Source organism: Pseudorasbora parva, chromosome 21 (assembly GCF_024679245.1).
Source record: "Pseudorasbora parva isolate DD20220531a chromosome 21, ASM2467924v1, whole genome shotgun sequence".
Lineage (NCBI taxonomy): Eukaryota > Metazoa > Chordata > Actinopteri > Cypriniformes > Gobionidae > Pseudorasbora > Pseudorasbora parva.
The window spans coordinates 11,105,518-11,131,536 of NC_090192.1; the positions used below are offsets into that span (position 1 = coordinate 11,105,518).

The 26,019-nt window shown below is 44.6% G+C and overlaps 1 protein-coding gene and 36 non-coding genes across 37 annotated transcripts; 36 read left to right on the forward strand and 1 right to left on the reverse strand.

The window, feature by feature from the left end:
• The first annotated feature begins 5 nt into the window (after positions 1-5).
• Positions 6-87, forward strand: trnal-uag (transfer RNA leucine (anticodon UAG)). The gene has a single exon. It is a non-coding gene; the product is annotated as a tRNA-Leu (tRNA).
• A 1,321-nt stretch (positions 88-1,408) lies between these two features.
• Positions 1,409-9,882, reverse strand: LOC137056532 (uncharacterized). The gene is made up of 12 exons (XM_067430658.1): positions 9,652-9,882; positions 9,395-9,551; positions 8,653-8,739; positions 8,349-8,501; positions 7,525-7,662; positions 6,911-6,994; positions 5,871-6,361; positions 5,428-5,755; positions 4,519-5,320; positions 4,213-4,422; positions 2,874-3,292; positions 1,409-2,578 (listed from the first exon to the last, which is right to left on the reverse strand). Exons 2-12 carry the CDS (start codon positions 9,539-9,541, stop codon positions 1,409-1,411), a joined length of 4,029 nt encoding a protein of 1,342 aa, XP_067286759.1. The 5' UTR covers positions 9,542-9,551; positions 9,652-9,882.
• Positions 9,883-10,335: 453 nt separating this feature from the next.
• Positions 10,336-10,417, forward strand: trnal-uag (transfer RNA leucine (anticodon UAG)). Its single transcript has one exon. It is a non-coding gene; the product is annotated as a tRNA-Leu (tRNA).
• Positions 10,418-10,909: 492 nt separating this feature from the next.
• trnal-aag (transfer RNA leucine (anticodon AAG)) lies at positions 10,910-10,990 on the forward strand. The gene has a single exon. It is a non-coding gene; the product is annotated as a tRNA-Leu (tRNA).
• Positions 10,991-11,208: 218 nt separating this feature from the next.
• Positions 11,209-11,290, forward strand: trnal-uag (transfer RNA leucine (anticodon UAG)). Its single transcript has one exon. It is a non-coding gene; the product is annotated as a tRNA-Leu (tRNA).
• Positions 11,291-11,782: 492 nt separating this feature from the next.
• On the forward strand, positions 11,783-11,864 carry trnal-aag (transfer RNA leucine (anticodon AAG)). Its single transcript has one exon. It is a non-coding gene; the product is annotated as a tRNA-Leu (tRNA).
• A 218-nt stretch (positions 11,865-12,082) lies between these two features.
• On the forward strand, positions 12,083-12,164 carry trnal-uaa (transfer RNA leucine (anticodon UAA)). Its single transcript has one exon. It is a non-coding gene; the product is annotated as a tRNA-Leu (tRNA).
• Positions 12,165-12,956: 792 nt separating this feature from the next.
• On the forward strand, positions 12,957-13,038 carry trnal-uag (transfer RNA leucine (anticodon UAG)). Its single transcript has one exon. It is a non-coding gene; the product is annotated as a tRNA-Leu (tRNA).
• Positions 13,039-13,530: 492 nt separating this feature from the next.
• trnal-aag (transfer RNA leucine (anticodon AAG)) lies at positions 13,531-13,612 on the forward strand. The gene has a single exon. It is a non-coding gene; the product is annotated as a tRNA-Leu (tRNA).
• Positions 13,613-13,830: 218 nt separating this feature from the next.
• On the forward strand, positions 13,831-13,912 carry trnal-uag (transfer RNA leucine (anticodon UAG)). The gene has a single exon. It is a non-coding gene; the product is annotated as a tRNA-Leu (tRNA).
• Positions 13,913-14,404: 492 nt separating this feature from the next.
• Positions 14,405-14,486, forward strand: trnal-aag (transfer RNA leucine (anticodon AAG)). Its single transcript has one exon. It is a non-coding gene; the product is annotated as a tRNA-Leu (tRNA).
• Positions 14,487-14,704: 218 nt separating this feature from the next.
• On the forward strand, positions 14,705-14,786 carry trnal-uag (transfer RNA leucine (anticodon UAG)). The gene has a single exon. It is a non-coding gene; the product is annotated as a tRNA-Leu (tRNA).
• A 492-nt stretch (positions 14,787-15,278) lies between these two features.
• Positions 15,279-15,360, forward strand: trnal-aag (transfer RNA leucine (anticodon AAG)). The gene has a single exon. It is a non-coding gene; the product is annotated as a tRNA-Leu (tRNA).
• A 218-nt stretch (positions 15,361-15,578) lies between these two features.
• Positions 15,579-15,660, forward strand: trnav-uac (transfer RNA valine (anticodon UAC)). Its single transcript has one exon. It is a non-coding gene; the product is annotated as a tRNA-Val (tRNA).
• Positions 15,661-16,451: 791 nt separating this feature from the next.
• On the forward strand, positions 16,452-16,533 carry trnal-uag (transfer RNA leucine (anticodon UAG)). The gene has a single exon. It is a non-coding gene; the product is annotated as a tRNA-Leu (tRNA).
• Positions 16,534-17,025: 492 nt separating this feature from the next.
• Positions 17,026-17,107, forward strand: trnal-aag (transfer RNA leucine (anticodon AAG)). Its single transcript has one exon. It is a non-coding gene; the product is annotated as a tRNA-Leu (tRNA).
• Positions 17,108-17,325: 218 nt separating this feature from the next.
• On the forward strand, positions 17,326-17,407 carry trnal-uag (transfer RNA leucine (anticodon UAG)). Its single transcript has one exon. It is a non-coding gene; the product is annotated as a tRNA-Leu (tRNA).
• Positions 17,408-17,899: 492 nt separating this feature from the next.
• Positions 17,900-17,981, forward strand: trnal-aag (transfer RNA leucine (anticodon AAG)). Its single transcript has one exon. It is a non-coding gene; the product is annotated as a tRNA-Leu (tRNA).
• Positions 17,982-18,199: 218 nt separating this feature from the next.
• On the forward strand, positions 18,200-18,281 carry trnal-uag (transfer RNA leucine (anticodon UAG)). Its single transcript has one exon. It is a non-coding gene; the product is annotated as a tRNA-Leu (tRNA).
• Positions 18,282-18,773: 492 nt separating this feature from the next.
• On the forward strand, positions 18,774-18,855 carry trnal-aag (transfer RNA leucine (anticodon AAG)). The gene has a single exon. It is a non-coding gene; the product is annotated as a tRNA-Leu (tRNA).
• A 218-nt stretch (positions 18,856-19,073) lies between these two features.
• trnal-uag (transfer RNA leucine (anticodon UAG)) lies at positions 19,074-19,155 on the forward strand. The gene has a single exon. It is a non-coding gene; the product is annotated as a tRNA-Leu (tRNA).
• A 492-nt stretch (positions 19,156-19,647) lies between these two features.
• On the forward strand, positions 19,648-19,729 carry trnal-aag (transfer RNA leucine (anticodon AAG)). Its single transcript has one exon. It is a non-coding gene; the product is annotated as a tRNA-Leu (tRNA).
• Positions 19,730-19,947: 218 nt separating this feature from the next.
• trnav-uac (transfer RNA valine (anticodon UAC)) lies at positions 19,948-20,029 on the forward strand. The gene has a single exon. It is a non-coding gene; the product is annotated as a tRNA-Val (tRNA).
• A 492-nt stretch (positions 20,030-20,521) lies between these two features.
• On the forward strand, positions 20,522-20,603 carry trnal-aag (transfer RNA leucine (anticodon AAG)). The gene has a single exon. It is a non-coding gene; the product is annotated as a tRNA-Leu (tRNA).
• Positions 20,604-20,819: 216 nt separating this feature from the next.
• Positions 20,820-20,901, forward strand: trnal-aag (transfer RNA leucine (anticodon AAG)). The gene has a single exon. It is a non-coding gene; the product is annotated as a tRNA-Leu (tRNA).
• Positions 20,902-21,119: 218 nt separating this feature from the next.
• On the forward strand, positions 21,120-21,201 carry trnal-uag (transfer RNA leucine (anticodon UAG)). The gene has a single exon. It is a non-coding gene; the product is annotated as a tRNA-Leu (tRNA).
• A 492-nt stretch (positions 21,202-21,693) lies between these two features.
• Positions 21,694-21,775, forward strand: trnal-aag (transfer RNA leucine (anticodon AAG)). Its single transcript has one exon. It is a non-coding gene; the product is annotated as a tRNA-Leu (tRNA).
• A 218-nt stretch (positions 21,776-21,993) lies between these two features.
• On the forward strand, positions 21,994-22,075 carry trnal-uag (transfer RNA leucine (anticodon UAG)). The gene has a single exon. It is a non-coding gene; the product is annotated as a tRNA-Leu (tRNA).
• A 492-nt stretch (positions 22,076-22,567) lies between these two features.
• Positions 22,568-22,649, forward strand: trnal-aag (transfer RNA leucine (anticodon AAG)). The gene has a single exon. It is a non-coding gene; the product is annotated as a tRNA-Leu (tRNA).
• Positions 22,650-22,867: 218 nt separating this feature from the next.
• Positions 22,868-22,949, forward strand: trnal-uag (transfer RNA leucine (anticodon UAG)). Its single transcript has one exon. It is a non-coding gene; the product is annotated as a tRNA-Leu (tRNA).
• A 492-nt stretch (positions 22,950-23,441) lies between these two features.
• On the forward strand, positions 23,442-23,523 carry trnal-aag (transfer RNA leucine (anticodon AAG)). The gene has a single exon. It is a non-coding gene; the product is annotated as a tRNA-Leu (tRNA).
• A 218-nt stretch (positions 23,524-23,741) lies between these two features.
• trnav-uac (transfer RNA valine (anticodon UAC)) lies at positions 23,742-23,823 on the forward strand. The gene has a single exon. It is a non-coding gene; the product is annotated as a tRNA-Val (tRNA).
• A 492-nt stretch (positions 23,824-24,315) lies between these two features.
• Positions 24,316-24,397, forward strand: trnal-aag (transfer RNA leucine (anticodon AAG)). Its single transcript has one exon. It is a non-coding gene; the product is annotated as a tRNA-Leu (tRNA).
• Positions 24,398-24,613: 216 nt separating this feature from the next.
• Positions 24,614-24,695, forward strand: trnal-aag (transfer RNA leucine (anticodon AAG)). Its single transcript has one exon. It is a non-coding gene; the product is annotated as a tRNA-Leu (tRNA).
• Positions 24,696-24,913: 218 nt separating this feature from the next.
• Positions 24,914-24,995, forward strand: trnal-uag (transfer RNA leucine (anticodon UAG)). Its single transcript has one exon. It is a non-coding gene; the product is annotated as a tRNA-Leu (tRNA).
• Positions 24,996-25,487: 492 nt separating this feature from the next.
• trnal-aag (transfer RNA leucine (anticodon AAG)) lies at positions 25,488-25,569 on the forward strand. The gene has a single exon. It is a non-coding gene; the product is annotated as a tRNA-Leu (tRNA).
• Positions 25,570-25,787: 218 nt separating this feature from the next.
• trnal-uag (transfer RNA leucine (anticodon UAG)) lies at positions 25,788-25,869 on the forward strand. Its single transcript has one exon. It is a non-coding gene; the product is annotated as a tRNA-Leu (tRNA).
• Positions 25,870-26,019: the final 150 nt, after the last annotated feature.

The following is a 26,019-nucleotide window of genomic DNA, read 5'->3' on the forward strand; positions in this document are numbered from 1 at the left end:
AGTGGGGTAGTGTGGCCGAGGGGTCTAAGGCGCTGGATTTAGGCTCCAGTCTCTTCGGGGGCGTGGGTTCGAATCCCACCACTGCCAGCATTGATTTTAAAGAGGGCAATACACCTTAAGTGTGCTGCAAAACTGTGTAGCAGGAAATCTGCACCCTGTTGAATCAGGGACAACCAAAAATTACAATTGTAGTAATTTCAGTTTAAAAATGAATTGGAATCTAATAATAACATAGTCTTTAATCATAGAAGCAGCCGATTTGACTCAAGATTTTTTGGAAAATTGACAACTACCTGACGATTTTGAGTTTAACTTCAGCACAGCTAGCTGCCATTTTGGAGTAAGGCCCAATGGCTTTGATTAGATGATTCAGGTGTGTTTGATTAGAGATGGAATTGCAATCTGCAATTACCGGTTACTTCGTGTGGGAAAATCACGCATTTACATTACACTGTTTTCTATTGCAGGTGCTCACCAAGACCGGGGTTCGATTCCAGCAAAAGACAGCTTTTTGTAATATTTATATTTGAATTAAATAAACACATTTTTGGATGCATACTGTTCCAGTGTTAATAAAATACACATATGTAATTAGTTTGTTGTGTTTTTGATATTCTTTCATGAAAAATAAAATTACCAATGTTGTTATTATTTACTAGTTGTTATATATTTGATCTAATCAAGCATTTGTTTTAGGTTACATTCACACAAGACTTTTGCAAATCTGTATTTGAAAGATGCAACCCATTTGCTGAAAAATGTTTGTCACATTAATAAGAAAATGTACAAATTATTTTTTTATTGTTGCAGTGTTATATGAAAGTAAAAAGGTCAACAAAACAAATTTTTGTAATATTTATATTTAAATGAAATAATATATTTTTTAATGTATACTGTTCCAGTTCTAATAAAATACACATAAATAGTTTGTTGTGTTTTTTGATGTTCTTTAAAGAAAAATACAATTATCAATGGAACGGTGTTATTATTATATTATTATAAACAAAGATGCGACCCATTACTGAATAACCAATATGCTGAAAAAGGTCTATCACAAGATCAAGAAATGTACAAATGATCTTTTAATATACAAATGTTTTATTGCTGCAGTGTTATATGAAAGTAAAAAAGTCAAAATGCAATCACTTTGCCAATTTGTTTTTATTTTGCAATTATGCAAACAGAACAGTAATGAATGTTAAATAAAATAAAATGTTAAACAAATTTTCAAACATAAAAGGTCAATAAAATGTTAAATAACAACTTTAAAATATTAATTGTACAATTGTAAAAATCAATAAATAGGTTTTCAAAAACAAGAAAGAAAATGTTAAATAAAGTTTAAAAATATTTCACGCTATATACAATAATATATATATATATATATACATATTAAAAAAAAGATAAATTATTTAGAAATGGTTCGCCGCATTTCCTCTAACCACACCTCCTTGCAAACTGTCTCAGTCTGTGGGCAATACACCCTGCCCCTGTACTGGCTATGTCCCGTTGCACTGGTTTTGTATTGCCCACATTTTTTGCACGTGTTTGCCTCTACAGTTCTCCTGTAGGGTCTCTTAGGCATGGTTTCTGGTGTAGCAGGCTGTGAGCTGGTTCCCCGCACCACTGTAGGCTGTAACAGTGGCTGGATCATTGGCATTCCTTGTACCATTTGAACACCTTGGACCATTGGGATTCCCTGGACCATTTGGACTCCCTGGTACATTGGCACCTGAAACACTGGCACACCGTGGAACCCTGGTGCTGCTGGTATCATAATATTTGGTACCATCTGCAGTGATGATCCAGGGGCTGATGGTGTCACCAACATCTGGCTCTGCGCTGGTGCCTTGGGTCTGAGAGGGGGTCGCCCAACAGAAGTCTGCCTCTGCTTTACCTGACCTGCTGTGCTCTCTGGCAGCTTAAACTGGTGCTGTTCCCCTGGTTGTTCTGGCTCAGTCCGTAAGCGTTTAGCAACCTGGAGAGGCTCCTGAGCAACATGGAGGGGCTGAGGCAACTGAATACCCTGAAGCAGCACAGACAGTTCCTGCTTTTTCTGTCTGTTGTTGTACCACTGAATCAGGGTGTTCTGGTTAACCTCCACCAGCTGGATTGACGTCCCTCCCATCACCAAGCCGTTGCCCAGTACAAGCTGCCTTATCCTGCGATAGTCTTGCAGGATCAGAGACCATCTCGACAGGGCTCCTTTGCCTTTTCTTTTGGGGCTTGGGTGAGCATTGCAAAGTCTGATGAAGATGGTCTCCACCAGACGGCAACAGTCAGGCCACTGAGCAGCTATGCCACTTGCACCCAGCACACATCTGATGGTGCTCTCTACCCCTGGGTTCTGAGTGGGCCTCTTTGGGACTCTGAAGCGTCCACTCAGCAGTCTCTTTTGGTAACGAGCTGCTTTCACCACCCCTTTCTTGTCCTGGTCATCCAGGTTCTGCCAAAGAGCAATTATTGTGTTGGCTTCCTGGTTGGTCAGGCTGAGGGTTGTGTGACCCCGGAGTTCCACCAGATATTCTGCCAGCCTGTCCACATGCTGATAACCCGGGACATTTTGGTAGTCAACAGCCTATTAAAAATACAAACACACAAACAAAGAAATTACTACATGACATCTATTTGATGCAAAATTCTGTTATTTTCCTGTTTATCACAAAAAAGCTCTTTTGACCCAATATGTATAGATCAAAGCACTATAGAAATAAATCTGACTTGATGCATATTTCCTGCTTACTTATGACTTTAGGCTTTACGTTTACATTTAGAATATGTAGAAAGTCTGGATTTAAAGCAATGGATGTTAATTCATCACTGTTTGAAATATTATACTTGATTTGAAAGAAATACAAAGGAGTGGTATTTACCATCTCTCCATCATCATCATCATCATCATCGTCGTCGTCGTCATCATCCTGACCAGCATCCTCTGGCTCTGAGGGGAAAGGAGAGACAGCAGTCCCTGAAGGTCCAGCTGATGAATGAGACTGTGTGAGGCCATGTGTGGGGTCAGGGAGCAGTGAAGGGGATGTGGAGCCCAGTGCAGATATGTCACTGCTGGTGACCAGGGTGGGAGAACCCAGTGTGAGTGTGGAGGATGGTGACAGAACAGCTTCCGGATCAGTAATGGTGTGATCCTCGCTGATGTCACAGAAGCCCTCATCTTCATCTCGCTCCTCCACACTGAGGTCCTCAATGAGCTCTGCGGTCTGCTCAGAGTCTGGATTCATGTCCTGCAGTGACTGGCCAGTCTGCTGGAACAGGTACTGCACTCCAATGAGCTCACCTGAAACAAACACAATAAACAAGCAGAAATTAAATGTTGTGTATGATATTTGATAAATTAGGCTTTTGTAGTAGCTCATATAGTGTGATATTGTAAGAATAGAGCTGATAACATTTTTTTATTCAGAGGCGCAAAACCTTTAATTGTGGATGGCAAAACATAATGCAATACAGTGATGATTGAGAGACGTACAAATACATTTTCCTCAAAAGCCTGATCATATTTGATATTTACATGTAACATGATTTTTACTCTGCACTTAAGCCCTCATGTTTGCCATTAGTCTTTGTCTAGAATGGGTTAGGGTTAGCCCTTGTGTCTAGCCCTTCTCTAGCCCTTGTGTCTAGCCCTTCTCTAGCCCTTGTGTCTAGCCCTTGTGTCTAGCCCTTATCTCTAGCCCTTGTGTCTAGCCCTTCTCTAGCCCTTGTGTCTAGCCCTTATGTCTAGCCCTTATCTCTAGCCCTTGTGTCTAGCCCTTCTCTAGCCCTTGTGTCTAGCCCTTCTCTAGCCCTTGTGTCTAGCCCTTGTGTCTAGCCCTTGTGTCTAGCCCTTGTGTCTAGCCCTTGTGTCTAGCCCTTATGTCTAGCCCTTATGTCTAGCCCTTATGTCTAGCCCTTATCTCTAGCCCTCAGTCTTTGTCTAGCATTGAATGTAACGTTTTGAACTGCCGTGCTGTTGGAGAGTTTTGTTTAGCCAACGTCAAGTCAACGTCAGTTTCTTGTATTGCCAAGTTTTTTTTAATGTTTTGGATATTTTGATTAAACTGAACTTGGGTTCAGCAAACTTGCTGTCAGTGGACTAACAGGCCTTTAGAAATTTGCATAAGAAATATGATACGGTAGACTATAGAGTTATATCTAATATATTGACTGAGATTACACAGAAATTGCAAAATCATGAACAATAACAAATTCTCTCACCGGTGTAACGTGCAGGGGAACAAAATGTGGGGACCACTTTCCTGCCAAACAGCTTTTCGTAGTTGGTGTTTACACAGTGAACAAGTTCTCCTGTGTAACTACGCAAAGCTGATGGCTCCATTGACAGGGAAGCAGCCTCCCGGTCCTGGTTCCACCGGTGTAGACCCTCCAGCAGATAAATCTGAAAGTTCAGACTGTTCGCACTGGTTCCTGTAAATAGACACAAGCATATGGCGGGTTTTTAAGAAACACAGACACTTAATGAGCTTTCTTTACACATGCACATTGTATGTGACAAAGACATACCTGGGATGAACCGGTTCAGATGTAAATGAAAGGACTCGAGAGAAGTAGAGCCCCTTGCACATCTGTATGTCTTCAGAAGCATGCCTCCCTTGGTTAAGCTCCCCGTCTCTGTATAGAGCACAACACCAGGGGGATCTTGAATGCATTTAACATGCTTCTTCTGGACATTCCAGATGTGCTCCATCCTTTCTCTGTCCAGGAGAGGAACACCCAGGGAGTCATTGCCCCTGCTGCTCAGGAGCTCTGTAAGCAGTCGCTCAAGGAGAAGGATGGTAGTCTCCTCTCCATGGGTCCTCCTCCGGCAATGAAGGGCCAGCTCTCCCCTGGTGAGATGCTTGTGGACATCTTCATCTGTCAGCGCAGGCCAACCCTGGGATATCAGCTGCTCTCTCTTTGCCACGCGAAGCTCAGAAACATCAGCCGCATCCCACTCAAAAATGCATGCTGACAGCCGTGACATGAAGATGGGATACAGTTGATGGGCATCAGTTGTACACCCCAAGGCAATCCTGCGCATAAAATGCCAGATGTCCAAGCGTATCAGGAGATCTGGCCAACCTCTGAATCTAGTTTTGAGCTTGGTCTCGCCCACCTCAGTGCAACAGCCACAGTCCACGTACAATACAGCAGGTGGGTCCACACCAGCCTTCTGGTACCGTTTCACCAGACCATCCACCATAATGTCCAGTCCTGCTCCTTCCTGGGCTGTAAGCACACTTATGAGCACCTGACCAAACTCGTTGCCAACAGAGGTAAGCCAGAGTCCCGTTCCTCTTGCCGTCCCAGCCAGCTTCTTGGTGATCTGTAATATACATGATATGAAGCATGCTGTAAATGTAATGAAACTGCAGACTGCCATGCTTTGATATAATAAAAAACAACATAAATTAACAAAAATCCACCACTAACCTTTTTAGTGGAATCCATCTTCAAGATAGAGCCATAGGTGGATGTAATCCTTGCATGGATTTCATCCAGCCTTGTCAGGATGTCTTGGCTGTAGACTGTAAGCAGCCACTTACAGCTTGGCACCACTGTAGGCTCTGGGGGTTCCTGAAATTTTACTGGCAACACCCCGGGTCCATTGAGGAAGTCCACACATTGCGTGGTGTACCGGGCCAGCCGCTGGAGCCACTCCTCGCTGTGGTTCTCTCGCAGTTGTTTTATGACCCGGGTGGGACTGTTGCCAAGGCCACGTTCACGGAGAAGCCGAATGACCCTCATATCACAGGCATACCTTAGGAAAAGCAAAATCCACACATTTATATATTTTACATATTTGTTTTGTAAAGTATTTGCTAATAAATGTGATGATGGACTATCAACTGGATGTGGAATGAAAGTGTACTCACTTCCGTGTGAGGATGACCCGAAACTCAGATCGATGGCCCAGATCCAACTGTTGAAGGACAGTCTGACTCCAAGACACATGCGAGGCTTTACACTTGGCACAGATGAGGGTTTCTGTGACCATGTTGTACATCCTGTCGATGTCCAGAACCTGCCGTGCCCTTTTGTGCAGACCGCCTCCTGTCAGCTGGTGCTGTCCACAGGCAGGATTGGGACAGAGAACCTTGACCCTCCACAGCTTGTATGGCATCCACAGCAACAGAGCATGGCAAAAAAATCTGTCTGGAGCTGGAGCCTGATTGTATGTAAGTGCTGGCTGTGGTGGGTAATACCAGAGCTGTAGGTTTTCACGAAGCTCTGGTTTCCCCTTGGGTCCCGATTTAAAAAGTCTGCTGGCAATCCACCTGTGATCTTCCTGTGGCAAGGTCTCCGACCACAAACGATGCAGTCGAACTCCAGATGGAGCTTGCAGCAATGCTCCAGAAGGAGCAGTCTGTGAAAGAAAAATACCAAACATTTAGTTTAGCAAGGTCATTTGTTCAATAAGCACTTTATTTTTCCAAAACTACCCTCACATAAAACAGTGATTATTGCTACATCAAAACTTTAAAATAAAATATATTTTTGTATTAATCCCTACTGTCATCCAAAAAGAAATGAATATTCTTAAAGCCAGGAAAGATTATCCTCTGTAATTTTACAAACAACATCTCTTTATTTAAAATATTTTAAACATCTGATTATGTAAATAATAATGTAAATATTTCTTTAAATTTAATATCAAGTTGATCCTTTGGGGAGCCAAGTCCTAACATTATGAGTTTACTTGGTTATTGTTTATTCAGCTTGAAAGTGTTTTAGGAAGCTACTGGAGTGGATGTCAACTACTTACTTTACCGTACATTAATAGAAAAAAATTTATACATATGTTCCAAAAATTTTTTTAAACTGTGTCAGCTGCTAACGCTACTTTGTGTTAAGTTACAGTTAATATGCCAATTCAATTACTTTTATAGACCAATAGAATTTTTAAATTACTTACAGAGACAATACTGCACGACTCTGTAGGACTGGTCACATCTGCAGTGGTTCTGGGGACAGAGGCTGGAACTCCAGGGTCTTGTGTCTGTACAATTATAATAAATATGATGTGAAATATAAGTGAAATATAATAGATGTTGTATATATAACAAGAGAAACAGTCAAACATAACTGTCCGATAATTTTAACTCATCCTAGATGAAATTATACAATACTATAATCGTATTTAAAAAAAAAGAATATTGAAGATTAATATAGTCAAAAACAGTAATACTGGGACATATTATTGCATTTTAAAATCGCTGCTTATTTGAATCTATTTTCAAATGTATTTAATGCATCTTCTTGAATAAAAGTATCAATTTCTTTAAAAACCCCTCACCAACTTTTAAACAGTAGTGTACTGTAGTCGCCTTTGGCTTTTGGCTTGTTCAGTTAGGGACACTTAATATTCAACTATATTACCAATCTGCCCGCATTGACACTATATGATAATTGAAATATAGTATTGTTCATTACGTTGAGATTTCCTGAAATACAAAATATGTTTCTAAAAAGTGCACAGGATTGGAGTGTGTCTTTATAGAATGCAATGTGGATTATGCCAGTACTTACAGAGACAGTGGTGCTTGTTATAGGATCACCGGACACTGCTGGGCTGGGCTGGTCAACAACCTGAGATGGTTTCCTAGCCATACTTAGATTGGGCTTTGCTGCAGCAATGTGGGACCCACCAAATCTTGGCTTGGTAAACTAAAATAGGGAAAAACAATTTCAATGAAAAGATTAAATTTAAATTATACATTAAATGATATAATTGCTGCAACAAATATATAATGACATATTTGGCAAATGAGAAAAAAAATCTATTGTTCCTATATTTTATTGTGTTAATTAAAGGAACTGCTTTCTTGCTGTATAGTTAAATACAATATGCATACTGTTTTCTGTAAAATGGTGTCCCTTAAGTGGTTCATGCTGTATGTTTGCTGAATAACTGGGAAAAAGCTGGACAATGGTATAAAAGTAATTTTTTTGTGTGTGTATTACCACCCTCTTGGTTAAGAGAGCAACCTAGATGAACCTCTTAATTGGTTATTACACTTGTAATGGCCACAAAGTAGATGCTAAATGGCTGAATTTATAATATGTGTATAATTAATGGTGCATAAGTGGAATGTTACCAGAGAAATTAATGGGACAATCTCTGAGGAAACAATTATTAATAATAGAGTTCCACAGAGAAGTGTCTTAGGCCCCCTTTTATTTCTGTTATACATGAATGACATGCAAGCTGTTTGTGACTCTAATTTGTTTTTATATGCTGGTAGGTGTGAAAAACATACCAGCCAAAACTCAGCTTTTTACTTTCTGTACTTCATTATATTTCAACTTAACTGTTATACTTTAAAACGTAAAATTTTGAAAAATTTTATTACCCTTGACAAACTTGGTATAATCCTAGATGTCACAGATGGAGTAGTCTTGGGCTGGAGCCGAGGCTGAGGCTGAGGCTGACTCTGCTGTGCTGGCCCAGTAGCGGAAGGCTGTTGTTCCACAACCCTTGGTGCTGGTCCAGTAGAGACAGTGGCCTGTTTAAGACAACCACAAAAATACATACAATAAGTTTTTAATGATGAAAAATGTTTAGTAAATTAATACTGTATATATATATATATATATATAATAAAAATAAATTAAAAAATAAATAAATAAATACTTGCAACATCTTCACATTGTTACCTTTTGAGTGTGAAAACCACACATGCACTTTGGGACTGCTCCAAGTAAAGTTGTCTGGCCGCGAGACTGCATCGGACATTTTTCAATCTGTAAAAATTGACATGTAATACACAATACATGCATTTCTAACTAAACTGGAATGGCAAATTGATTTACTGTCATTTTCCAGGAAGTGTCATATTTATTTTTATATAAATTATTTTTTGTCATATGTTCTTTGAAGGGGAGACACAAAAATGTAAAATTAGAGAAAAAGTGAATGAGTTTGTTTCCCCCATTAAAAGAACAAGAGAGGTACAAGAGAGGAACATTTAATTTCACACCTTCAAACCATCCCCCAACATCCCTGCCCCCTCTCTCTCAAATCTCCAAATCTCCTCCCAGACCAAAAAAGTCTTCCATGTATTTTTTTTATAGTATGAAATAAATCTCAAATACCTGCAACATTATTTACATAAATATATATATATAAATAAACAATATTGATACCTGGTTTACATTAGTGTAAACCATAAGTAACAGTGCATTGTTCTAATAAATGAGATCAGGTACATGTTTGTACTGAACTCTAATTTGTTGTTCTAATGAAAGAGATCAGGTACATGTTTGTACTGAACTCTAAGTTGTTGCTCTGTTATGCAAATACATTAAACAAACGATTCTAATGTTCAATTATGCAAGTCAACAAACACTTAAGTCGTTTATTTCATGAAAAGGTCACAAAAACTAAGCACACACTCACCCTTTGATACATCTCATACCACTTTTTCTGTCGAGGAGCTGGCCTGTTACCCTCAGTTGATGGCCAAACTCCTGTGCTGGCAAACTTTTTTAGACGAATTATCCATTCATTTTCCGACATGGCTTTATGGGATTTTTTTCCAGACATTTTTTTTGACCTAGGTTAAATCGTTTTGGACAAAACTACCCTTAATAAAATTGTTTCTTTACAAAATAAACTCAACACAACATATTCAAATGTGTAATTTGGTTTCTTACCTGTTCGCGGTGTATTTTTTGTATAAAAAATATACTTTATCCGATGACCTGATCTCCGTAAAAATGATGCTGACCTCCGTGCCAGTGATGCTCCTCTACTGAACTTTTTTTGAACTCTGACACGCCCCCCGAGAACTTTGTCATTACTTCGTGCCACCTTCGGCTCAGCTCGGAAACTTGATTGACAGCTTGACTAGCCTCCTGACACCAACTAGCGGTGACAAGCGTAAACACGCTCACAACATTTCCTTGAACTCTGATTGGTCAAATGTCGAAAATGTCAAGAAAATGTTAAGAATGGCGCTTTCTGATTGGTTGCAAATGTTATAGTGCTTCGCCGTGATTGGCTGTGGAGTTGAACATTCTTCAACATTTCCCTCAAATTGTCGGACTATCCTTCGGCAGCTGGCGCTGGATTAAGGCTCCAGTCTCTTCGGGGGCGTGGGTTCGAATCCCACCGCTGCCAAGGAACACTTTTGGAAGGCTCTTGTGGCTGCTATGCCTGAGCAAGACGACTGGAGAAGTGACACTGCATGCTCCCAGTCTCTTCCAAAACCAGCCACTTTTGCATTCCTGAGCCTTACTCGACAGGCTTCAGGGCATCACAATGAAGGTCCGCACCCAACATTTTCTCCTTTTCTAGAAAAATGGGCAGAAAAAGGCCCCCGAAAGAAACAGCAGTGGGGTAGTGTGGCCGAGGGGTCTAAGGCGCTGGATTTAGGCTCCAGTCTCTTCGGGGGCGTGGGTTCGAATCCCACCACTGCCAGCATTGATTTTAAAGAGGGCAATACACCTTAAGTGTGCTGCAAAACTGTGTAGCAGGAAATCTGCACCCTGTTGAATCAGGGACAACCAAAAATTACAATTGTAGTAATTTCAGTTTAAAAATGAGTTGGAATCTAATAATAACATAGTCTTTAATCATAGAAGCAGCCGATTTGACTCAAGATTTTTTGGAAAATTGACAACTACCTCACGATTTTGAGTTTAACTTCAGCACAGCTAGCTGCCATTTTGGAGTAAGGCCCAATGGCTTTGATTAGATGATTCAGGTGTGTTTGATTAGAGATGGAATTGCAATCTTCAGATAGGGAGGCCTCCAGGAGTGTAACTGCGTACCCCTGCATTTATGAGGTCTTTTAATCTGTGGAGGAGCTCCTCCAAGGCACATGGAATGTCAACTGACTGACTTGTGGCCAAGTGCGACATTAAATTAAAATAAGAAGGCGAAAATGGCCCAGGGAAGGCACTCTCGCATGGTAGCGTGGCCGAGCGGTCTAAGGCGCTGGATTAAGGCTCCAGTCTCTTCGGGGCGTGGGTTCGAATCCCACCGCTGCCAAGGAACACTTTTGGAAGGCTCTTGTGGCTGCTATGCCTGAGCATGACGACTGGAGAAGTGACACTGCATGCTCCCAGTCTCTTCCAAAACCAGCCACTTTTGCTTTCCTGAGCCTTACTCGACAGGCTTCAGGGCCTCACAATGAAGGTCCGCACCCAACATTTTCTCCTATTCTAGAAAAATGGGCAGAAAAAGGCCCCCGAAAGAAACAGCAGTGGGGTAGTGTGGCCGAGGGGTCTAAGGCGCTGGATTTAGGCTCCAGTCTCTTCGGGGGCATGGGTTCGAATCCCACCACTGCCAGCATTGGTTTTAAAGAGGGCAATACACCTTAAGTGTGCTGCAAAACTGTGTAGCAGGAAATCTGCACCCTGTTGAATCAGGGACAACCAAAAATTACAATTGTAGTAATTTCAGTTTAAAAATGAGTTGGAATCTAATAATAACATAGTCTTTAATCATAGAAGCAGCCGATTTGACTCAAGATTTTTTGGAAAATTGACAACTACCTGACGATTTTGAGTTTAACTTCAGCACAGCTAGCTGCCATTTTGGAGTAAGGCCCAATGGCTTTGATTAGATAATTCAGGTGTGTTTGATTAGAGATGGAATTGCAATCTGCAGATATGGAGGCCTCCAGGAGTGTAACTGCGTACCCCTGCATTTATGAGGTCTTTTAATTTGTGGAGGAGCTCCTCCAAGGCACATGGAATGTCAACTGACTGACTTGTGGCCAAGTGCGACATTAAATTAAAATAAGAAGGCGAAAATGGCCCAGGGAATGCACTCTCGCATGGTAGCGTGGCCGAGTGGTCTAAGGCGCTGGATTAAGGCTCCAGTCTCTTCGGGGGCGTGGGTTCGAATCCCACCGCTGCCAAGGAACACTTTTGGAAGGCTCTTGTGGCTGCTATGCCTGAGCATGACGACTGGAGAAGTGACACTGCATGCTCCCAGTCTCTTCCAAAACCAGCCACTTTTGCTTTCCTGAGCCTTACTCGACAGGCTTCAGGGCCTCACAATGAAGGTCCGCACCCAACATTTTCTCCTATTCTAGAAAAATGGGCAGAAAAAGGCCCCCGAAAGAAACAGCAGTGGGGTAGTGTGGCCGAGGGGTCTAAGGCGCTGGATTTAAGCTCCAGTCTCTTCGGGGGCGTGGGTTCGAATCCCACCACTGCCAGCATTGGTTTTAAAGAGGGCAATACACCTTAAGTGTGCTGCAAAACTGTGTAGCAGGAAATCTGCACCCTGTTGAATCAGGGACAACCAAAAATTACAATTGTAGTAATTTCAGTTTAAAAATGAGTTGGAATCTAATAATAACATAGTCTTTAATCATAGAAGCAGCCGATTTGACTCAAGATTTTTTGGAAAATTGACAACTACCTCACGATTTTGAGTTTAACTTCAGCACAGCTAGCTGCCATTTTGGAGTAAGGCCCAATGGCTTTGATTAGATGATTCAGGTGTGTTTGATTAGAGATGGAATTGCAATCTGCAGATAGGGAGGCCTCCAGGAGTGTAACTGCGTACCCCTGCATTTATGAGGTCTTTTAATCTGTGGAGGAGCTCCTCCAAGGCACATGGAATGTCAACTGACTGACTTGTGGCCAAGTGCGACATTAAATTAAAATAAGAAGGCGAAAATGGCCCAGGGAAGGCACTCTCGCATGGTAGCGTGGCCGAGCGGTCTAAGCCTCTGGATTAAGGCTTCAGTCTCTTCGGGGGCGTGGGTTCGAATCCCACCGCTGCCAAGGAACACTTTTGGAAGGCTCTTGTGGCTGCTATGCCTGAGCAAGACGACTGGAGAAGTGACACTGCATGCTCCCAGTCTCTTCCAAAACCAGCCACTTTTGCTTTCCTGAGCCTTACTCGACAGGCTTAAGGGCCTCACAATGAAGGTCCGCACCCAACATTTTCTCCTATTCTAGAAAAATGGGCAGAAAAAGGCCCCCAAAAGAAACAGCAGTGGGGTAGTGTGGCCGAGGGGTCTAAGGCGCTGGATTTAGGCTCCAGTCTCTTCGGGGGCGTGGGTTCGAATCCCACCACTGCCAGCATTGATTTTAAAGAGGGCAATGCACCTTAAGTGTGCTGCAAAACTGTGTAGCAGGAAATCTGCACCCTGTTGAATCAGGGACAACCAAAAATTACAATTGTAGTAATTTCAGTTTAAAAATGAGTTGGAATCTAATAATAACATAGTCTTTAATCATAGAAGCAGCCGATTTGACTCAAGATTTTTTGGAAAATTGACAACTACCTGACGATTTTGAGTTTAACTTCAGCACAGCTAGCTGCCATTTTGGAGTAAGGCACAATGGCTTTGATTAGATGATTCAGGTGTGTTTGATTAGAGATGGAATTGCAATCTGCAGATAGGGAGGCCTCCAGGAGTGTAACTGCGTACCCCTGCATTTATGAGGTCTTTTAATCTGTGGAGGAGCTCCTCCAAGGCACATGGAATGTCAACTGACTGACTTGTGGCCAAGTGCAACATTAAATTAAAATAAGAAGGCGAAAATGGCCCAGGGAAGGTACTCTCGCATGGTAGCGTGGCCGAGCGGTCTAAGGCGCTGGATTAAGGCTCCAGTCTCTTCGGGGGCGTGGGTTCGAATCCCACCACTGCCAAGGAACACTTTTGGAAGGCTCTTGTGGCTGCTATGCCTAAGCATGACGACTGGAGAAGTGACACTGCATGCTCCCAGTCTCTTCCAAAACCAGCAACTTTTGCTTTCCTGAGCCTTACTCGACAGGCTTCAGGGCCTCACAATGAAGGTCTGCACCCAACATTTTCTCCTATTCTAGAAAAATGGGCAGAAAAAGGCCCCCGAAAGAAACAGCAGTGGGGTAGTGTGGCCGAGGGGTCTAAGGCGCTGGATTTAGGCTCCAGTCTCTTCGGGGGCGTGGGTTCGAATCCCACCACTGCCAGCATTGATTTTAAAGAGGGCAATACACCTTAAGTGTGCTGCAAAACTGTGTAGCAGGAAATCTGCACCCTGTTGAATCAGGGACAACCAAAAATTACAATTGTAGTAATTTCAGTTTAAAAATGAGTTAGAATCTAATAATAACATAGTCTTTAATCATAGAAGCAGCCGATTTGACTCAAGATTTTTTGGAAAATTGACAACTACCTCACGATTTTGAGTTTAACTTCAGCACAGCTAGCTGCCATTTTGGAGTAAGGCCCAATGGCTTTGATTAGATGATTCAGGTGTGTTTGATTAGAGATGGAATTGCAATCTGCAGATAGGGAGGCCTCCAGGAGTGTAACTGCGTACCCCTGCATTTATGAGGTCTTTTAATCCGTGGAGGAGCTCCTCCAAGGCACATGGAATGTCAACTGACTGACTTGTGGCCAAGTGCGACATTAAATTAAAATAAGAAGGCGAAAATGGCCCAGGGAAGGTACGCTCGCATGGTAGCGTGGCCGAGCGGTCTAAGGCGCTGGATTAAGGCTCCAGTCTCTTCGGGGGTGTGGGTTCGAATCCCACCGCTGCCAAGGAACACTTTTGGAAGGCTCTTGTGGCTGCTATGCCTGAGCATGACGACTGGAGAAGTGACACTGCATGCTCCCAGTCTCTTCCAAAACCAGCCACTTTTGCTTTCCTGAGCCTTACTCGACAGGCTTCAGGGCCTCACAATGAAGGTCCGCACCCAACATTTTCTCCTATTCTAGAAAAATGGGCAGAAAAAGCCCCCCGAAAGAAACAGCAGTGGGGTAGTGTGGCCGAGGGGTCTAAGGCGCTGGATTTAGGCTCCAGTCTCTTCGGGGGCGTGGGTTCGAATCCCACCACTGCCAGCATTGTTTTTAAAGAGGGCAATACACCTTAAGTGTGCTGCAAAACTGTGTAGCAGGAAATCTGCACCCTGTTGAATCAGGGACAACCAAAAATTACAATTGTAGTAATTTCAGTTTAAAAATGAGTTGGAATCTAATAATAACATAGTCTTTAATCATAGAAGCAGCCGATTTGACTCAAGATTTTTTGGAAAATTGACAACTACCTGACGATTGTGAGTTTAACTTCAGCACAGCTAGCTGCCATTTTGGAGTAAGGCCCAATGGCTTTGATTAGATGATTCAGGTGTGTTTGATTAGAGATGGAATTGCAATCTGCAGATAGGGAGGCCTCCAGGAGTGTAACTGCGTACCCCTGCATTTATGAGGTCTTTTAATCTGTGGAGGAGCTCCTCCAAGGCACATGGAATGTCAACTGACTGACTTGTGGCCAAGTGCGACATTAAATTAAAATAAGAAGGCGAAAATGGCCCAGGGAAGGCACTCTCGCATGGTAGCGTGGCCGAGCGGTCTAAGGCGCTGGATTAAGGCTCCAGTCTCTTCGGGGGCGTGGGTTCGAATCCCACCGCTGCCAAGGAACACTTTTGGAAGGCTCTTGTGGCTGCTATGGCTGAGTATGACGACTGGAGAAGTGACACTGCATGCTCCCAGTCTCTTCCAAAACCAGCCACTTTTGCTTTCCTGAGCCTTACTCGACAGGCTTCAGGGCCTCACAATAAAGGTCCGCACCCAACATTTTCTCCTATTCTAGAAAAATGGGCAGAAAAAGGCCCCCGAAAGAAACAGCAGTGGGGTAGTGTGACCGAGGGGTCTAAGGCGCTGGATTTACGCTCCAGTCTCTTCGGGGGCGTGGGTTCGAATCCCACCACTGCCAGCATTGATTTTAAAGAGGGCAATACACCTTAAGTGTGCTGCAAAACTGTGTAGCAGGAAATCTGCACCCTGTTGAATCAGGGACAACCAAAAATTACAATTGTAGTAATTTCAGTTTAAAAATGAGTTGGAATCTAATAATAACATAGTCTTTAATCATAGAAGCAGCCGATTTGACTCAAGATTTTTTGGAAAATTGACAACTACCTGACGATTTTGAGTTTAACTTCAGCACAGCTAGCTGCCATTTTGGAGTAAGGCCCAATGGCTTTGATTAGATGATTCAGGTGTGTTTGATTAGAGATGGAATTGCAATCTGCAGATAGGGAGGCCTCCAGGAGTGTAACTGCGTACCCCTGCATTTATGAGGTCTTTTAATCTGTGGAGGAGCTCCTCCAAGGCACATGGAATGTCAACTGACTGACTTGTGGCCAAGTGCGACATTAAATTAAAATAAGAAGGCGAAAATGGCCCAGGGAAGGCACTCTCGCATCTAGTGTGGCCGAGCGGTCTAAGGCGCTGGATTAAGGCTCCAGTCTCTTCGGGGGCGTGGGTTCGAATCCCACCGCTGCCAAGGAACACTTTTGGAAGGCTCTTGTGGCTGCTATGCCTGAGCATGACGACTGGAGAAGTGACACTGCATGCTCCCAGTCTCTTCCAAAACCAGCCACTTTTGCTTTCCTGAGCCTTACTCGACAGGCTTCAGGGCCTCACAATGAAGGTCCGCACCCAACATTTTCTCCTATTCTAGAAAAATGGGCAGAAAAAGGCCCCCGAAAGAAACAGCAGTGGGGTAGTGTGGCCGAGGGGTCTAAGGCGCTGGATTTAGGCTCCAGTCTCTTCGGGGGCGTGGGTTCGAATCCCACCACTGCCAGCATTGGTTTTAAAGAGAGCAATACACCTTAAGTGTGCTGCAAAACTGTGTAGCAGGAAATCTGCACCCTGTTGAATCAGGGACAACCAAAAATTACAATTGTAGTAATTTCAGTTTAAAAATGAGTTGGAATCTAATAATAACATAGTCTTTAATCATAGAAGCAGCCGATTTGACTCAAGATTTTTTGGAAAATTGACAACTACCTGACGATTTTGAGTTTAACTTCAGCACAGCTAGCTCCCATTTTGGAGTAAGGCCCAATGGCTTTGATTAGATGATTCAGGTGTGTTTGATTAGAGATGGAATTGCAATCTGCAGATAGGGAGGCCTCCAGGAGTGTAACTGCGTACCCCTGCATTTATGAGGTCTTTTAATCTGTGGAGGAGCTCCTCCAAGGCACATGGAATGTCAACTGACTGACTTGTGGCCAAGTGCGACATTAAATTAAAATAAGAAGGCGAAAATGGCCCAGGGAAGGCACTCTTGCATGGTAGCGTGGCCGAGCGGTCTAAGGCGCTGGATTAAGGCTCCAGTCTCTTCGGGGGCGTGGGTTCGAATCCCACCGCTGCCAAGGAACACTTTTGGAAGGCTCTTGTGGCTGCTATGCCTGAGCAAGACGACTGGAGAAGTGACACTGCATGCTCCCAGTCTCTTCCAAAACCAGCCACTTTTGCTTTCCTGAGCCTTACTCGACAGGCTTCAGGGCATCACAATGAAGGTCCGCACCCAACATTTTCTCCTTTTCTAGAAAAATGGGCAGAAAAAGGCCCCCGAAAGAAACAGCAGTGGGGTAGTGTGGCCGAGGGGTCTAAGGCGCTGGATTTAGGCTCCAGTCTCTTCGGGGGCGTGGGTTCGAATCCCACCACTGCCAGCATTGATTTTAAAGAGGGCAATACACCTTAAGTGTGCTGCAAAACTGTGTAGCAGGAAATCTGCACCCTGTTGAATCAGGGACAACCAAAAATTACAATTGTAGTAATTTCAGATTAAAAATGAGTTGGAATCTAATAACAACATAGTCTTTAATCATAGAAGCAGCCGATTTGACTCAAGATTTTTTGGGAAATTGACAACTACCTGACGATTTTGAGTTTAACTTCAGCACAGCTAGCTGCCATTTTGGAGTAAGGCCCAATGGCTTTGATTAGATGATTCAGGTGTGTTTGATTAGAGATGGAATTGCAATCTGCAGATAGGGAGGCCTCCAGGAGTGTAACTGCGTACCCCTGCATTTATGAGGTCTTTTAATCTGTGGAGGAGCTCCTCCAAGGCACATGGAATGTCAACTGACTGACTTGTGGCCAAGTGCGACATTAAATTAAAATAAGAAGGCGAAAATGGCCCAGGGAAGGCACTCTCGCATGGTAGCGTGGCCGAGCGGTCTAAGGCGCTGGATTAAGGCTCCAGTCTCTTCGGGGGCGTGGGTTCGAATCCCACCGCTGCCTAGGAACACTTTTGGAAGGCTCTTGTGGCTGCTATGGCTGAGCATGACGACTGGAGAAGTGACACTGCATGCTCCCAGTCTCTTCCAAAACCAGCCACTTTTGCTTTCCTGAGCCTTACTCGACAGGCTTCAGGGCCTCACAATGAAGGTCCGCACCCAACATTTTCTCCTATTCTAGAAAAATGGGCAGAAAAAGGCCCCCGAAAGAAACAGCAGTGGGGTAGTGTGGCCGTGGGGTCTAAGGCGCTGGATTTAGGCTCCAGTCTCTTCCGGGGCGTGGGTTCGAATCCCACCACTGCCAGCATTGGTTTTAAAGAGGGCAATACACCTTAAGTGTGCTGCAAAACTGTGTAGCAGGAAATCTGCACCCTGTTGAATCAGGGACAACCAACAATTACAATTGTAGTAATTTCAGTTTAAAAATGAGTTGGAATCTAATAATAACATAGTCTTTAATCATAGAAGCAGCCGATTTGACTCAAGATTTTTTGGAAAATTGACAACTACCTCACGATTTTGAGTTTAACTTCAGCACAGCTAGCTGCCATTTTGGAGTAAGGCCCAATGGCTTTGATTAGATTATTCAGGTGTGTTTGATTAGAGATGGAATTGCAATCTGCAGATAGGGAGGCCTCCAGGAGTGTAACTGCGTACCCCTGCATTTATGAGGTCTTTTAATTTGTGGAGGAGCTCCTCCAAGGCACATGGAATGTCAACTGACTGACTTGTGGCCAAGTGCGACATTAAATTAAAATAAGAAGGCGAAAATGGCCCAGGGAAGGCACTCTCGCATGGTAGCGTGGCCGAGCGGTCTAAGGCGCTGGATTAAGGCTCCAGTCTCTTCGGGGGCGTGGGTTCGAATCCCACCGCTGCCAAGGAACACTTTTGGAAGGCTCTTGTGGCTGCTATGCCTGAGCATGACGACTGGAGAAGTGACACTGCATGCTCCCAGTCTCTTCCAAAACCAGCCACTTTTGCTTTCCTGAGCCTTACTTGACAGGCTTCAGGGCCTCACAATGAAGGTCCGCACCCAACATTTTCTCCTATTCTAGAAAAATGGGCAGAAAAAGGCCCCCGAAAGAAACAGCAGTGGGGTAGTGTGGCCGAGGGGTCTAAGGCGCTGGATTTAGGCTCCAGTCTCTTCGGGGGCGTGGGTTCGAATCCCACCACTGCCAGCATTGATTTTAAAGAGGGCAATACACCTTAAGTGTGCTGCAAAACTGTGTAGCAGGAAATCTGCACCCTGTTGAATCAGGGATAACCAAAAATTACAATTGTAGTAATTTCAATTTAAAAATGAGTTGGAATCTAATAATAACATAGTCTTTAATCATAGAAGCAGCCGATTTGACTCAAGATTTTTTGGAAAATTGACAACTACCTCACGATTTTGAGTTTAACTTCAGCATAGCTAGCTGCCATTTTGGAGTAAGGCCCAATGGCTTTGATTAGATGATTCAGGTGTGTTTGATTAGCGATGGAATTGCAATCTGCAGATATGGAGGCCTCCAGGAGTGTAACTGTGTACCCCTGCATTTATGAGGTCTTTTAATCTGTGGAGGAGTTCCTCCAAGGCACGTGGAATGTCAACTGACTGACTTGTGGCCAAGTGCGACATTAAATTAAAATAAGAAGGCGAAAATGGCCCCGGGAAGGAACTCTCGCATGGTAGCGTGGCCGAGCGGTCTAAGGCGCTGGATTAAGGCTCCAGTCTCTTCGGGGGCGTGGGTTCGAATCCCACCGCTGCCAAGGAACACTTTTGGAAGGCTCTTGTGGCTGCTATGCCTGAGCAAGACGACTGGAGAAGTGACACTGCATGCTCCCAGTCTCTTCCAAAACCAGCCACTTTTGCTTTTCTGAGCCTTACTCGACAGGCTTCAGGGCCTCACAATGAAGGTCCGCACCCAACATTTTCTCCTATTCTAGAAAAATGGGCAGAAAAAGGCCCCCGAAAGAAACAGCAGTGGGGTAGTGTGACCGAGGGGTCTAAGGCGCTGGATTTACGCTCCAGTCTCTTCGGGGGCGTGGGTTCGAATCCCACCACTGCCAGCATTGATTTTAAAGAGGGCAATACACCTTAAGTGTGCTGCAAAACTGTGTAGCAGGAAAGCTGCACCCTGTTGAATCAGGGACAACCAAAAATTACAATTGTAGTAATTTCAGTTTAAAAATGAGTTGGAATCTAATAATAACATAGTCTTTAATCATAGAAGCAGCCGATTTGACTCAAGATTTTTTGGAAAATTGACAACTACCTCACGATTTTGAGTTTAACTTCAGCACAGCTAGCTGCCATTTTGGAGTAAGGCCCAATGGCTTTGATTAGATAATTCAGGTGTGTTTGATTAGAGATGGAATTGCAATCTGCAGATAGGGAGGCCTCCAGGAGTGTAACTGCGTACCCCTGCATTTATGAGGTCTTTTAATTTGTGGAGGAGCTCCTCCAAGGCACATGGAATGTCAACTGACTGACTTGTGGCCAAGTGCGACATTAAATTAAAATAAGAAGGCGAAAATGGCCCAGGGAAGGCACTCTCGCATGGTAGCATGGCCGAGCGGTCTAAGGCGCTGGATTAAGGCTCCAGTCTCTTCGGGGGCGTGGGTTCGAATCCCACTGCTGCCAAGGAACACTTTTGGAAGGCTCTTGTGGCTGCTATGCCTGAGCATGACGACTGGAGAAGTGACACTGCATGCTCCCAGTCTCTTCCAAAACCAGCCACTTTTGCTTTCCTGAGCCTTACTCGACAGGCTTCAGGGCCTCACAATGAAGGTCCGCACCCAACATTTTCTCCTATTCTAGAAAAATGGGTAGAAAAAGGCAGGGAAGGCACTCTCGCATGGTAGCGTGGCCGAGCGGTCTAAGGCGCTGGATTAAGGCTCCAGTCTCTTCGGGGGCGTGGGTTAGAATCCCACCGCTGCCAAGGAACACTTTTGGAAGGCTCTTGTGGCTGCTATGCCTGAGCATGACGACTGGAGAAGTGACACTGCATGCTCCCAGTCTCTTCCAAAACCAGCCACTTTTGCTTTCCTGAGCCTTACTCGACAGGCTTCAGGGCCTCACAATGAAGGTCCGCACCCAACATTTTCTCCTATTCTAGAAAAATGGGCAGAAAAAGGCCCCCGAAAGAAACAGCAGTGGGGTAGTGTGGCCGAGGGGTCTAAGGCGCTGGATTTAGGCTCCAGTCTCTTCGGGGGCGTGGGTTCGAATCCCACCACTGCCAGCATTGATTTTAAAGAGGGCAATACACCTTAAGTGTGCTGCAAAACTGTGTAGCAGGAAATCTGCACCCTGTTGAATCAGGGACAACCAAAAATTACAATTGTAGTAATTTCAGTTTAAAAATGAGTTGGAATCTAATAATAACATAGTCTTTAATCATAGAAGCAGCCGATTTGACTCAAGATTTTTTGGAAAATTGACAACTACCTGACGATTTTGAGTTTAACTTCAGCACAGCTAGCTGCCATTTTGGAGTAAGGCCCAATGGCTTTGATTAGATGATTCAGGTGTGTTTGATTAGAGATGGAATTGCAATCTGCAGATAGGGAGGCCTCCAGGAGTGTAACTGCGTACCCCTGCATTTATGAGGTCTTTTAATCTGTGGAGGAGCTCCTCCAAGGCACATGGAATGTCAACTGACTGACTTGTGGCCAAGTGCGACATTAAATTAAAATAAGAAGGCGAAAATGGCCCAGGGAAGGCACTCTCGCATGGTAGCGTGGCCGGGCGGTCTAAGGCGCTGGATTAAGGCTCCAGTCTCTTCGGGGGCGTGGGTTCGAATCCCACCGCTGCCAAGGAACACTTTTGGAAGGCTCTTGTGGCTGCTATGGCTGAGCATGACGACTGGAGAAGTGACACTGCATGCTCCCAGTCTCTTCCAAAACCAGCCACTTTTGCTTTCCTGAGCCTTACTCGACAGGCTTCAGGGCCTCACAATGAAGGTCCGCACCCAACATTTTCTCCTATTCTAGAAAAATGGGCAGAAAAAGGCCCCCGAAAGAAACAGCAGTGGGGTAGTGTGGCCGAGGGGTCTAAGGCGCTGGATTTAGGCTCCAGTCTCTTCGGGGGCGTGGGTTCGAATCCCACCACTGCCAGCATTGGTTTTAAAGAGGGCAATACACCTTAAGTGTGCTGCAAAACTGTGTAGCAGGAAATCTGCACCCTGTTGAATCAGGGACAACCAAAAATTACAATTGTAGTAATTTCAGTTTAAAAATGAGTTGGAATCTAATAATAACATAGTCTTTAATCATAGAAGCAGCCGATTTGACTCAAGATTTTTTGGAAAATTGACAACTACCTCACGATTTTGAGTTTAACTTCAGCACAGCTAGCTGCCATTTTGGAGTAAGGCCCAATGGCTTTGATTAGATGATTCAGGTGTGTTTGATTAGAGATGGAATTGCAATCTGCAGATAGGGAGGCCTCCAGGAGTGTAACTGCGTACCCCTGCATTTATGAGGTCTTTTAATTTGTGGAGGAGCTCCTCCAAGGCACATGGAATGTCAACTGACTGACTTGTGGCCAAGTGCGACATTAAATTAAAATTAGAAGGCGAAAATGGCCCAGGGAAGGCACTCTCGCATGGTAGCGTGGCCGAGCGGTCTAAGGCGCTGGATTAAGGCTCCAGTCTCTTCGGGGGCGTGGGTTCGAATCCCACCGCTGCCAAGGAACACTTTTGGAAGGCTCTTGTTGCTGCTATGCCTGAGCATGACGACTGGAGAAGTGACACTGCATGCTCCCAGTCTCTTCCAAAACCAGCCACTTTTGCTTTCCTGAGCCTTACTTGACAGGCTTCAGGGCCTCACAATGAAGGTCCGCACCCAACATTTTCTCCTATTCTAGAAAAATGGGCAGAAAAAGGCCCCCGAAAGAAACAGCAGTGGGGTAGTGTGGCCGAGGGGTCTAAGGCGCTGGATTTAGGCTCCAGTCTCTTCGGGGGCGTGGGTTCGAATCCCACCACTGCCAGCATTGATTTTAAAGAGGGCAATACACCTTAAGTGTGCTGCAAAACTGTGTAGCAGGAAATCTGCACCCTGTTGAATCAGGGATAACCAAAAATTACAATTGTAGTAATTTCAATTTAAAAATGAGTTGGAATCTAATAATAACATAGTCTTTAATCATAGAAGCAGCCGATTTGACTCAAGATTTTTTGGAAAATTGACAACTACCTCACGATTTTGAGTTTAACTTCAGCATAGCTAGCTGCCATTTTGGAGTAAGGCCCAATGGCTTTGATTAGATGATTCAGGTGTGTTTGATTAGCGATGGAATTGCAATCTGCAGATACGGAGGCCTCCAGGAGTGTAACTGTGTACCCCTGCATTTATGAGGTCTTTTAATCTGTGGAGGAGTTCCTCCAAGGCACGTGGAATGTCAACTGACTGACTTGTGGCCAAGTGCGACATTAAATTAAAATAAGAAGGCGAAAATGGCCCAGGGAAGGAACTCTCGCATGGTAGCGTGGCCGAGCGGTCTAAGGCGCTGGATTAAGGCTCCAGTCTCTTCGGGGGCGTGGGTTCGAATCCCACCGCTGCCAAGGAACACTTTTGGAAGGCTCTTGTGGCTGCTTTGCCTGAGCAAGACGACTGGAGAAGTGACACTGCATGCTCCCAGTCTCTTCCAAAACCAGCCACTTTTGCTTTTCTGAGCCTTACTCGACAGGCTTCAGGGCCTCACAATGAAGGTCCGCACCCAACATTTTCTCCTATTCTAGAAAAATGGGCAGAAAAAGGCCCCCGAAAGAAACAGCAGTGGGGTAGTGTGACCGAGGGGTCTAAGGCGCTGGATTTACGCTCCAGTCTCTTCGGGGGCGTGGGTTCGAATCCCACCACTGCCAGCATTGATTTTAAAGAGGGCAATACACCTTAAGTGTGCTGCAAAACTGTGTAGCAGGAAATCTGCACCCTGCTGAATCAGGGACAACCAAAAATTACAATTGTAGTAATTTCAGTTTAAAAATGAGTTGGAATCTAATAATAACATAGTCTTTAATCATAGAAGCAGCCGATTTGACTCAAGATTTTTTGGAAAATTGACAACTACCTCACGATTTTGAGTTTAACTTCAGCACAGCTAGCTGCCATTTTGGAGTAAGGCCCAATGGCTTTGATTAGATAATTCAGGTGTGTTTGATTAGAGATGGAATTGCAATCTGCAGATAGGGAGGCCTCCAGGAGTGTAACTGCGTACCCCTGCATTTATGAGGTCTTTTAATTTGTGGAGGAGCTCCTCCAAGGCACATGGAATGTCAACTGACTGACTTGTGGCCAAGTGCGACATTAAATTAAAATAAGAAGGCGAAAATGGCCCAGGGAAGGCACTCTCGCATGGTAGCATGGCCGAGCGGTCTAAGGCGCTGGATTAAGGCTCCAGTCTCTTCGGGGGCGTGGGTTCGAATCCCACTGCTGCCAAGGAACACTTTTGGAAGGCTCTTGTGGCTGCTATGCCTGAGCATGACGACTGGAGAAGTGACACTGCATGCTCCCAGTCTCTTCCAAAACCAGCCACTTTTGCTTTCCTGAGCCTTACTCGACAGGCTTCAGGGCCTCACAATGAAGGTCCGCACCCAACATTTTCTCCTATTCTAGAAAAATGGGTAGAAAAAGGCAGGGAAGGCACTCTCGCATGGTAGCGTGGCCGAGCGGTCTAAGGCGCTGGATTAAGGCTCCAGTCTCTTCGGGGGCGTGGGTTAGAATCCCACCGCTGCCAAGGAACGCTTTTGGAAGGCTCTTGTGGCTGCTATGCCTGAGCATGACGACTGGAGAAGTGACACTGCATGCTCCCAGTCTCTTCCAAAACCAGCCACTTTTGCTTTCCTGAGCCTTACTCGACAGGCTTCAGGGCCTCACAATGAAGGTCCGCACCCAACATTTTCTCCTATTCTAGAAAAATGGGCAGAAAAAGGCCCCCGAAAGAAACAGCAGTGGGGTAGTGTGGCCGAGGGGTCTAAGGCGCTGGATTTAGGCTCCAGTCTCTTCGGGGGCGTGGGTTCGAATCCCACCACTGCCAGCATTGATTTTAAAGAGGGCAATACACCTTAAGTGTGCTGCAAAACTGTGTAGCAGGAAATCTGCACCCTGTTGAATCAGGGACAACCAAAAATTACAATTGTAGTAATTTCAGTTTAAAAATGAGTTGGAATCTAATAATAACATAGTCTTTAATCATAGAAGCAGCCGATTTGACTCAAGATTTTTTGGAAAATTGACAACTACCTGACGATTTTGAGTTTAACTTCAGCACAGCTAGCTGCCATTTTGGAGTAAGGCCCAATGGCTTTGATTAGATGATTCAGGTGTGTTTGATTAGAGATGGAATTGCAATCTGCAGATAGGGAGGCCTCCAGGAGTGTAACTGCGTACCCCTGCATTTATGAGGTCTTTTAATCTGTGGAGGAGCTCCTCCAAGGCACATGGAATGTCAACTGACTGACTTGTGGCCAAGTGCGACATTAAATTAAAATAAGAAGGCGAAAATGGCCCAGGGAAGGCACTCTCGCATGGTAGCGTGGCCGGGCGGTCTAAGGCGCTGGATTAAGGCTCCAGTCTCTTCGGGGGCGTGGGTTCGAATCCCACCGCTGCCAAGGAACACTTTTGGAAGGCTCTTGTGGCTGCTATGGCTGAGCATGACGACTGGAGAAGTGACACTGCATGCTCCCAGTCTCTTCCAAAACCAGCCACTTTTGCTTTCCTGAGCCTTACTCGACAGGCTTCAGGGCCTCACAATGAAGGTCCGCACCCAACATTTTCTCCTATTCTAGAAAAATGGGCAGAAAAAGGCCCCCGAAAGAAACAGCAGTGGGGTAGTGTGGCCGAGGGGTCTAAGGCGCTGGATTTAGGCTCCAGTCTCTTCGGGGGCGTGGGTTCGAATCCCACCACTGCCAGCATTGGTTTTAAAGAGGGCAATACACCTTAAGTGTGCTGCAAAACTGTGTAGCAGGAAATCTGCACCCTGTTGAATCAGGGACAACCAAAAATTACAATTGTAGTAATTTCAGTTTAAAAATGAGTTGGAATCTAATAATAACATAGTC